The sequence below is a fragment of the Mytilus galloprovincialis genome, chromosome 11, assembly GCF_965363235.1.
Source record: "Mytilus galloprovincialis chromosome 11, xbMytGall1.hap1.1, whole genome shotgun sequence".
Taxonomy (NCBI): domain Eukaryota; kingdom Metazoa; phylum Mollusca; class Bivalvia; order Mytilida; family Mytilidae; genus Mytilus; species Mytilus galloprovincialis.
The window spans coordinates 38,556,143-38,568,329 of record NC_134848.1 but is presented as its reverse complement, the minus strand read 5'-3'; the positions used below and the strand labels follow the sequence as shown (position 1 = coordinate 38,568,329).

General features: G+C 33.3%; 1 protein-coding gene across 1 annotated transcript; it reads left to right on the top strand.

Annotated features, from left to right (window-relative positions):
* The first annotated feature begins 240 nt into the window (after positions 1 to 240).
* LOC143052135 (perlucin-like protein) lies at positions 241 to 11,265 on the top strand. The gene is made up of 4 exons (XM_076225097.1): positions 241 to 335; positions 6,363 to 6,457; positions 7,347 to 7,431; positions 8,328 to 11,265. The coding sequence occupies exons 1-4, from the start codon at positions 242 to 244 to the stop codon at positions 8,555 to 8,557; spliced, it is 504 nt and encodes a 167-aa protein (XP_076081212.1). The 5' UTR covers position 241; the 3' UTR covers positions 8,558 to 11,265.
* The last annotated feature ends 922 nt before the right edge of the window (positions 11,266 to 12,187 follow it).

Genomic DNA, 12,187 nt, shown 5'->3' with positions numbered 1-12,187 from the left:
CGCGTCTGGCGTGTATACAAAATTTAGTCCTGGTATCTATGATGAGTTTATTTACATTAATTCTATATGTTAAGAAGAAAAGGAGAAATAATATTTCTAAAATCTTTGGGAGCAATCTTGCAGAAGATTGAGAGTTTTCAATTCGAATATGTATATAACATTTGATTATGACTGACTATTCAATTAATTCAAATCCAACATCAGAAATTTATCAATATCAGAAAAAAATATTTCAGCTATTATGGAAAAAAGTGCAAGACAAGAAGGTCAGATACAACAACTGACAAAAAATATTTCGGACCTTTCCAGCGCTGACAGACAATTTGATTTATTAGGTAAGTAAACAAGTTACCCAAGCAGTCTGGATCGATATTAAAGCTAGCATTGCTTGTTAAAAAGTTGGGATTATGATAACCCTATGTTTAAGTTTAGGTTTAGAAAGTGGGGCAAACCTACATGTTACACTAAAAGGTTTGGGATTGTGTAAGGGTTAATGTTAGGTCAGAGTTAGGGGACCGGGGTACGGATAAATGTTAGGGTTAAGGGTAAGGATTAGGGTAAGGTTTAGTTGTAGATTAAGTGGTTTGGGATTAACATAATTGTTAATATTAGGTTCAGAGGCTAGGGACTGGGGTTAGGTTTAGTGGTAGATTAAGTGGTTGGGGATGTGGGGAACTGTAAATATTAGGTTCAGATGCTAGGGACTGTGGTAGGGTTAGGTTAAGATGTAAGGGCACGAGTCTGAGGCGTTAAAACATAAGTTAAATAAGATTCCTCTTAAATCATGAAAGACACACCTTACTTTCAACATAGTTTATAAGTAAAATTGAAGACTAGACACTATATTGAGGCGTTGAAACATGTCTAAAAAACGGAAAGACAAAATTATAACCAAAAGTAAAAAAAAGACAATAAGACCAACAGAAATTCACAAAACTACGAAGAAAACACAGGGATGCATTTAGAGAAAAGGAGACTTGTACACCACTAATTTACTTGATTTCCCATTTTGAAATTAACACACATTTCCAGTCCGCCGTCTTTGTAATTGATTTCCTTGTATTTTTTAATGATTTAGCAGAGAAAATGTTTCTGTCTTCCTCTTAAACCATGAAAGACACACCTTACATTTAACTTAGTTTATAAGTAAAATTGAAGACTTAAAAAACTATATTGAGGCGTTAAAACATGAGTCAAATAAAGGAAAGACAAAACTACAACCAAAAGTAAAAAAAGACAATAAGACAAACAGAAATTTACAAAACTACGAAGAAAACACAGGGATGCATTCAGAGAAAAGGAGACTTGTACACTACTAATTCACTTGATTTCCCATTTTGAAATTAACACATTTCCAGTCCGCCGTCATTGTAATTGATTTCCTTGTATTGTTTTAATGATTTAGCAGAGAAAATGTTTCTGTCTTCCTCTCAAACCATGAAAGACACACCTTACATTTAACTTAGTTTATAAGTAAAATTGAAGACTTAAAAAACTATATTGAGGCGTTAAAACATGAGTCAAATAAAGGAAAGACAAAACTACAACCAAAAGTAAAAAATGACAATAAGACAAACAGAAATTTACAAAACTACGAAGAAAACACAGGGATGCATTCAGAGAAAAGGAGACTTGTACACCACTAATTTACTTGATTTCTCATTTTGAAATTAACACACATTTCCAGTCCGCCGTCTTTGTAATTGATTTTCTTGTACTTTTTAATAATTTAGCAGAGAAAATGATCTTGTCTTCCTCTTAAACCATGAAAGACACCCCTTATATTTAACTTAGTTTATAAGTAAAATTGAAGACTTAAATATACTGAGGCGTTAAGACAAACAGAAATTCACAAAACTATGCAGAAAATTATCACTACATGAACACAACGTGAATCCAACTAAAAACATCAGCTGGCTTCTAGGATGACATACATGTAGTTTTTTTGGTTTTTGGAAAGTTTGCCAAGCTTGCTATTGCTACTTTCCTTAGTCGTCGGCCTCAAACTTCCGGTGACAGACTATCGCAATATCCTACTCCAAGATAATGTAGTACTAGCGTTTGGATTCTGATTCTTTGAAGATTCTTTTGAAATTAGGAGTAACCCCTCTTTTGACTAAAAAAATTACAGCTTGAATAAAAAAGAAATGAATGTTTACCGACGATTCAGATGAATTTAATTTCATTTTGAAAATGAGTATCACAAACATTACTTCGCGGATCTGCCATGCACTGAAGAGAAAATCACAAGAAATCTACGCGAGACTGCGGTTTCATCATTTTTTTCAATATTTTATGATTGAACATTTTCCCGCTCTACTTTTACTATATGTAACGTAACGTACGTAAACGTTGTAAAAGCCCGAGTGTATCGAAAGAATAGGGAATGACTGATTAAAATGCGAGAACAACTTGACATTTTGACCAAGCCGTCGGATAATTGACAATTGATAATGGTTTGTTTAAAGGGTAACCGGACGAATAGTACCAGGACTATTTGTCCGGCCAATACAATGCTCATGTCACTATAATATTTGAGTGCGCGTGTAATATTATCTTCAGCAACACCAGGGGGTAGCACATGTTTGTAATCTTGTTACTGGTATTTGAAATTGTTGTTTTCTTCATACTAGTATATATAGCAATCTAATTAAAATATTGATCTCTGATTACGTTATACTTCATATGTAGTATAACGTAATCAGAGATCAATATTTTAATTAGATTGGTATATATAGCCCAATGTGGATAACGAATAATTAGAAAAAAAATCATATATATCCCATAAGAGAGAGGAAATTACTTATAAAACATCTTGGGTAGTGTTTGATTCGTGCATTTCAAGTTAACGTAAAGAACTTTGTCTAGCTAAAAAAGGTACAAAATTATGTCTGTAGCTGTCAAAGAGAATTATTTACCCCTTGACATAAATTTATCCATATTTTGAGTGAAAGGTGAGAGATTTTTCTATAATGCCCCCCCCCCCCCAAAAAAAAAAGTAAAAATCACTTTTTTTTATTTTATTTACGTGAGGGGTCGGGGTGACACGGTGTGCTCGTTTTCCCAAATTTCTCTTTTTTCTGATCCCATCTTTGTTGTTCTGTGTATATCATTACCCCACTTTTTATAATCCTATTTCCAACATCCCAACTTCAAGTTTGTTGCCTCAATCGCCCTCCCTCTAAAGTACCACTTCGAGGGCTACTTGCAAGATTCATATTTGGAATATAACTAAGCTAAATTTCATTCAGTTAGACATGAAATTGTAAAGGCCTTTCTCAACGTCTCTTGCTTTGAACATCTTTTTCACCATTTACACATCTGCAGCGAGTCGAATAATTTTGTAAAACTATAGTTCTCCGATCAATAATCTTTCATTTCCCATTTTCCTTGTGGTTTCAATATTTTAAAGTCCCTTTTATAAGATTATATCATTCTTGGAAGTTCATAATATCGTGTTCCATTGTCAAACTCCGAAAACTGCAAAATTTATCACAAATATTGATATCACCGTTTTCAGCCTTGATCTTAAAATTCAAATCAGTGATCAGATTACACACGCCCCCTTGGTGCTACTGAAGATAATATAACACGCACTTCCGAACGCACATTTTATGACATGTGCATTACAATGGCCGGACAAATAGCCCTGACACTATTCGTACGGCTAGCCGGACAAATAGCCACTCCGTTATTTAAACGATCCACAGGTGATAGAATATAAAATACTCGATAATTATATGTCTAATATCACGACAAGGATGAGTAAAGGTATATACCGGCTTTCATAAAAAAAAGAGAGAACAACAAGTGCATTGTTTTTGTCTAAACATCGATCGGAAGATTTTGATGCCAAAAATCATTTGAAAACTTATAATTCCGTTATTTAAATACTAATTGTTTCACATTCCAATGTGGATATAAGGACCTTCAATCGTTCAGCATGCTCAAGTGGATCAAACTGACAGCAGAAAAACATTGACCCAACAACAATTCTTCTTTTCTTCCAATAATTAACATCATACCACCTCTGGTGTATTATCGCAAATTCGTATCATATAGCATCTGTATTAAAAACAACCGAGTCAGCATCTACTTCTTATTATAGCTCAGTGTATCAAGACAAGTGCTGTAGAAATTATATATTTCAAGGTTCATGATGTGTACCCTTTGGCTAAAATGGCTGCATTTTCACCTCAAAAGCTAGATAGAGTACAGACAAACCTGTGCATCTCGAAAAAAATTAAGGCATAACATGCCATATATAAATAGAATGCAATTGCTTTGTCACCCAAACACAGAGGCAATGGTTACTATTATATCAAATGAATGGCTTAAAACAAAAATTCTCAAATAGTGTTATTGACTCATAAGACAATGCTTAATTTCACAGCAACAACTAAAATGTGTTACATGACTGAGGTTATAAGCACCACTATGAATCTAGTGTATATAAACTTTTTTATTCCTGTGGTCATACTGCTATTGCTATGCTCCCATCGTATTGAGTTTTATACTTGTTCTTCTGTAAGTATGTACGTCCTTCTCTTACTTGTACGTACCTCCGTACATCCCAAAATTCGTTTATGTTCTCTTACTTTAGTTTGCCTGAACCAAATTGTATGAAAGTTATACGCAATGTTTATAACCACAATACACCAGTCAAGTTTGAATTTTGGTTGCGTCACTTTTACCATTCTAGCGTTTTATGCTACTTTACAAATAGAAAAGTTGCTGGAAATTTTAGTTTCTGTTCTCTAAATTTAGTTTGTCTTAACCATATGTTATGAAACTTATACACAATGCTCATTATCACAAACACCGATCAAGTTTGAATTTTGGTGGCGATAGTTAAACCGTTCTAGAGTTATGCCCTTTTACATATGTAAAAATTGCTGAATATTTTCGTTTCAGTTATCTAACTAGTTCGCACAACCAAATGTTATGAAACTTATACACAATACTTAACCATAAAACCAAGATCAAGTTTGAATTTTTACTGCTCTAAGGTTGTGCCTCGTCACAAATGGAACCAGCTGCTTTGCAGGGCACAGCTTTAAACGTCCGCAGAGGTCTTAACCCTTAACAGTTGGGGCAAGTATGGTCACAACATTCAAGCGTGATACAGCTCTGAATTTGGATTGTGATTAAATAGTTGACACAGCATAGGTTTCTGACACAGAATGAATTTGGTTTAAAAAACTTAATATTTTTTGCCTTTGAGCAATACACTTTGCTGTTGAATATTAATCCCCTCAATGAATACGCAATGCTTAGTACCCCATAACTCAGATCAAGTACAAATTTTGGTAGCGTCACATTTGCAGTTCTTGAGGTGTGACCCTTTATAACGTTAATGCTAGCTGGGGCATCATTTGTGTCCCATGGACACGTTCCCTATTTTTGATCAAAGCCTTTAATATAAATTCACTTTCATTACAGTTGTACCGGGTATTGGTTGAAGTTACTGTAACTGTCCTATTTATATAAAAGAATGCAGTATTTTTTGCAAAGAACCAATGCTATCTAAAAGAGTTCAAAGGAGGAAGATGTATTAATAACTATAGGCCACCATACGGCCGTCAGTAAGCTATAAAAGGCTCCGATATGAAACATGTTGAAAAATTCAAACAAGAAAACTTACGTGGTAATCAGTAACAATTTTTTTTACTTAAAACAAATATGAAGGACCTAAACCAATAGAAAAATACTAAATTCACAGGCCCTTGACGTTGATATGGCATGGGAACATAAAGAAATTAACAGAGCTTTCTGTATATTTCATTATTTTAGATCTACAGTTTTAGGTTGCAATAGAAAATATCAAAACATTTTATGACAAACATGTAAAAAAAAAGATTTTTGATAATTTCTGACGAGACAGTGGTTTAGTTTAAAACATCAAAGTTGTGATGAAATACATATTTGAAATAATACACGTCTACAACATTTTTGAAATAATACACAGCTACAGTTGCAAACTTTCCAGAGGTGCTATCCAGCACTTTGATTATAAAACTTAATGAGAAACGATTTCCACTTTACATGTAACATAACAGTAGCTTCGTTGTAAGTAGCAACCCTTTAACAATACAATAAAAAGGATGAACAACCTATGACGTATCGAATCAACTGACATTTATATTCTTATATAAAGGGACCCTTTATATCCTTCTGTTCGGTGTGAGCCAAGGTTCCGTGTTGAAGACCGCACTTTAAACTTTAATGATTTCCTTTTACAAATTGTAGCTTGGATCAAGAGTTGTCTCCCTGGTACTCCTACTTCATCTCCTTATATCTATGAACAAATAACGGACTGAATTAATGATTATTCTAAAAATGCAAAAATATCTTTTAAACAGTTAAGACTCTTGGCTGCGATGTTGGATGGAAAATGTTCATGATCAGTTGTTATTATTTTGAATTAGAATCAGTGAAGACTTGGAATGATGCGAAGGTAAGGGAGCTACAATTTGATTTATATGTGTGTGTATGTGTCTGGAGTGCAGTGGGGATTGGGGGTTGGGGTGGTTGTTTTGAACAACTTTGTCCTGCATGTTTTTTTTAAATTTTGTAATCTCTGTCTCGCATTTTTTTTACTCTATTGGGTCCTGTCTTTTTTTATATATTCATCCTGACTTTGTTGTACATAAATTGTCATCCTGCCATTTTCTAGCAAATTATCTCATGCTGCCCTTTTATTTTACTCAAAAAACTTCTGCCTTTTTTCAAATTGCATCCTAGCATGCTCATATTAAATCTGTACCGATACAGTGTTTCAAATGTCTTCTACACCATTATCCATGATTGTGCTTCTACTAATGGAGGAAAATATCATAATTTCCGGTTAAGATTTGACTAATATCAATATCCCGATCTCGTTAGGTAAATTTGCTACGTATAAGTTCGTATTTTTTTTATAACTTTGAATTTTTTGAAAAACTAAAGCTTTTCTACCTCAGGAATAGATTACCTTAGCTGTATTTGGCAAAATTTTTAGGAATTCTGGTACTCAATGCTCTTCAACTTTGTACTCTGTTTGACTTTTTAAACATTTTTTGAATCGAGTGTAATTCATGATGAGTCTTTTATAGACGAAACGCGCGTCTCGCGTAAATATAAAAATTTGATCCTGGTATCTATGATGAGTTTATTTGAAACCACTGGGTCGATGCCACTGCTGGTGGAGATTTATTTCCCCGAGGGTATCACCAGCCCAGTAGTCAGCACTTCTGTGTTGACTTGAGTTATCATTGATATGCTCATAATTATAAATTAACTATCATCTATGATGAGTTTATTCGTAGGCTTGCGTGTTAATGTTTTTATCTTTGCATGTTTCATAGATTGACTGTCATAGCAAAGGAGGTTACCTTGTAAAAATTAACAACGCCGTGGAGAATTGGTTTTTAAAATCTTACTTGCAAACTGGTGAGTTATGTTTAAGAAGCTAGAAGTGGTTATTTATATGAAGACATAAATTACACGTATATGTCATTCGCTCATCTTCCGAAAATGACAATGTGAGCTTTTGTCAACACGTGGCGTATATCCTGTTACTAGTACCAATATCTTGCTTTTGTTTGCTTTTATGTGGAAACTATACTAAATAAAAAAAAACACATCACACCATGGAGACAAAAGGGATATTCAAACTCATAAATCGAAAACGCTATAGCAAACAACAGTATACAAAAACAACATAGAAAACTAAAGTATGAGCAATACAAACCCCACCATAGAATAATACTAACGTTATTGGTTCTCACGCGTTTCCCCTTTTGAATCTGTTTTGGCGAACACTTTTCGCCGAAAGAGACTTTGCGACTTACACATGCGTGTTGGGAGTCATTACACCGGAGTGCTTTATAAATATGTTAAAGCGCAAACGCTTGTGTAAAAACTTATAAGGGGGAGATAATTCAAGTTCTCCGGAAGAGAAGGCAGATACTGCTCAAAATGTTGTAAAATTAGGAAGAAAGAGGACGGAAGGTGGTTTTCATAAGAAAATTTTAGCACAATTTTCGTCATCTGTGAAACATATTCCATATTTTTCAACCAACACGTGTCGGACTCCTTAAGTTTTTTTGATTTTTTTAGTGTTTTTTTTTTTTAATTGTTTTCAAAATTTAAATATTTGAATATTTTTTATGGTTATATATGTTTTCTTTTGGATGAAAATTAGTGTTCATTACATTGTGCGAACAAAACGATTATTGAAAGTCTTAAACCAATTAGTAACATATCATCTCATATATTAAACAATGTGGTTTATCAACAATTTTAATAAGAAAATATTAAAAAAAGGTTTCTGTTCCTTTTAATAGATAACAAAAAAGAAAGCGTTTGGATTGGAGCAAATGATAATGCACAGGAATCTAATTTTGTCTGGGAATCCGACAATACATCTCTTACGTTTACTGACTGGAATACTGGTGATCCTAACAATGCTGATCCAGGCGAGGATTGTGCAGCCATGCATTTTTTTTGGGACTACAAATGGAATGATTGGGCATGTTCATTGTTATTTCCATACATTTGTGAGAAAGAACAGTGATCATCGCATTCCTCACAACTCGGCTGATTCCGTGCCTTCGTGTTAAGGAAAGAAGGAGAGTGGTGGATACACCCGAGGATTGCCGATCGTGAATGTAAATAGAATGTAAAGATCAAATTTTAAACCTAATCAAACATTATCTACTATTATGTGGTAAGGATGTTTACACTAGTTTTATTAGAGAATGGGATACGATAGCGATAATTTGAGACACCGTTTTGTAGCTCCTACTGTGTTGATTAAGATTTCGTTAAAATTTCTTGTATAGTTATAGACATGAAAGAGCTAAATTCATTCAAGTGAACTGTCCACGATGTTGCCATTAATTGCATAATAATTGATTACAAAATGATTGCATAACAAAAATGTTGCATTCATTTAAAAGATTAATCTATTATTTATCTATATATACCTCTTTTATTAATTTATATGCATTCTTAAGAGAGTAACAGCATTTTAAAGATTGGATATTGGAAATAAAAAAAATCTTTGTATAGTGCTACCTTAATAATTGTACATGTTTGTAAAATGAATAATATTGAAGATGAACGGTGTTGATATGTCCTGTATATAAACCCTTAGATGTAACTTTTTGCCATAGTTTTATTGTTCATGGCCAAATAAACGAACGCTTATGTTTTTGTTACAAGCTGAGTAAAAAAGCTCAACATAGAAACTATGTAATTATATTAAAATGCTGCATGCAAATTAAGATCGCAAATTATCAGTGAATATGTGTTCATAATTTATACGCACGTGTTTTATAGGATATCTCTGCATTATTTAATTGTTCCCTGTATTGTATTATATTTGTTATATATGTATATACTTTGTTACTTTGCTAAATCAAGGTCAGTTCAAATGCAGTAAAGATTCATTCATTCACTATAAGTAGAATTATCAAGTAGACACGTGCTATAGAAAAGCATTAAAACATTAGTCGAAAAAGGAAAGACAACACTCCATGACATGACAAACAATTATTTACAAAACTAAGTTTAACGTGTCACTTAATACTCTTTACTTAATATATGCTGCTCACAAGGAAGCTCTTAAACCAAGAGTTCCAAATGGTGAAGTTGAAATCATCCCTTCGTAAATTTTATGGACGCCATCCCGAGTTGGTTGACCGTTATGGAATGACCGTTTCACAAATGATCTCCGATATTAGACCGTTGTTTTTCCCGTTTAAATGGTTTTACACTAGTAATTTTGGGGCCCTTTATAACTTTTTGTTTCGGTGTGAGCCAAGGCTCCGTGTTGAAGGCCGTTCATTGACCTATAAGGGTTTACTTTTATTAATTGTTATTTGGATGGAGAGTTGTCTCATTGGCACTCACACCAAATCTTCCTATATCTATGTTCTTTACGTCGTTACTTCAATCCCCTTCCCTTTCATGAATGTGACTTACCGAATTAGACTATTTACCGGATTTGTTATCACATAAGCAACACGACGGATGCCACATGTGGAGCAGGATCTGCCTACCCTTCCGGAGCACCTGATTTCACCCCTAGTGTTTGGTGGGGTTTGTATTGCTTATTTCTTTAGTTTTCTATGTTGTATCATGTGTACTATTGTTTGTCTGTTTGTCTTTTTATCATTTTTAGCCATGGCGTTGTCAGTTTATTTTCGATTTATGAGTTAGACTGTTCCTCTGGTATCTTTTATCCCTCTTTTAATACTCGAACGTGTCATTACTTAACGTTAAGTTTAACGTGTCACTTAATACTCTAACATGTCGCTACTTAACGCATGGGTAAATGGGTTTGTTCACACAATCGTTAGTTAACGATGACGCTGAATATTTTAAAGTTTAGAAATTATTTGTGGTACCCGTAATGCATTTGTTTGTTAATATTCATCCCAACATGGCTGACATGACTGACATGTCTTCTGATAAAAAATAATGAGACACAAAACCTTTTTTACTCAAGAATGTTATACAAGACCATTTTAAAAAAATAATACAAAATCCTGTAATAAAACGTTTGGGACAGGAGTCACCGATTCAAGAACGACTGCTTTATTGTACCCCATCGTGTCCCCCAATCTCTTGTATCAATGAACCAGAGGCATAAAATGTCAATGTTATGCAGACTGGCTGTTCCATTGTTAAAGCTTTAGCGTTAGAATTTACGATATGTTCCTGGATATTCGAGGTTCTCTGGTTTTATCCATGTAATGCCATTAAGATACTACCCGCTAACCTATACTTTTCTTTTTATAATTTTATAAGATATACCTTAAAAAGCCATATTTGAAAATTTCATAATATTTGTTGTTTTTCATATTTTATGTAGGCGTTTGCCAACACGTGGCGTCCCACACATGTCATGTTACCAATATCTTGCTTTTGTTTGCTATTATGTGGAAAACTATACTAAATAAAACAAAAAAAACTACACAATGGAGGCATGCTATCAAAGGGATAGTCAAACTCATAAATCAAAAATAAAATGACAACGCCGTAGCAAAAAAATAGACAAATTCAAGTTCTCAGGAAGGGTAAGCAGATCCTGATCCAAATGTGGTAAAATAAGGAGGAAAGGGGGTGGAATGTGGTTACGTTAATTGGAACATAATTGTCGTCATCTGTGACACGTGAATCCTGTATTTTTTTTACATTGTTTTATATTATTTTTTCAAAATGTAAATATTTGAATATTTCTGATGGTTGTCTTTCTTTTTGAAAGAGATCTAATGTTAATTAAAAACCAATTGTTCAGAGAACAATTGAAGGTCTTTCCATCAAAACAATTTATTTTGATATGAAAAGTTGTGAAACTAAGTTTAAAATGTCATTTCAATCGTCAAATGATAGCTCCTAGTAAGCTGATTCCAAAAATATATTGTTTCCATACATTTTTTTTTTAAATAAGGGAGATAATTTGTTACTTCCGGTTTGAAAAATGTTACTTCCGATTATATTTGAATATTTACTTGACACTGATTCCAAAAATATCTGGTTCTATATACTTTTATATTAATAAAGTACAAAAAAATAGCTATTTCCGGTTTACAAAAGGTCACTTCCGGTTGTTTTTTACAAGGTTAAATGGTTTGATACCTTTTTCTAAAAGTTGTATATCTTTATCATGTATACATATAAAATAAAAGCAAAGGTCAAAATCTAGAACGTCAAATTAAGCTATGACCTTGAGATCAATTTCAAGGTCATAAACCAAGGACCTCAAATCAAAAGACCATAGGTCTTTATTATATTTAGTTAATGAGTTATATCACCAAACGCGTATTTTTAAATACAAGAGGGGAGAAAACTCCCTTTTACATTCAACGTACGCTTGCAATCAAAATTTACATCTTACGACATGTCGCAACTAACAATTTAGTAAAAATAATTTGTTGATATCTTATACAGTCTTTGGATATAAGTGAAAATAAGCCAAATTCAAAATATTAGAATATGACCTTGACCTTTGACCTTGACCTAATTTTCATTTTTTGGGACCAAGGACCTCAAATCAAAAGATCCTAGGTCTCTATCACTTATGATTTATAAGATTGAAATTCATATCACTTATATCAGATGCATAAGGGGAAATAACTCTCATATGGAGCGGTCATATCACTTCGGTCAAAATAGGACAAATCATGCGAAGGATATA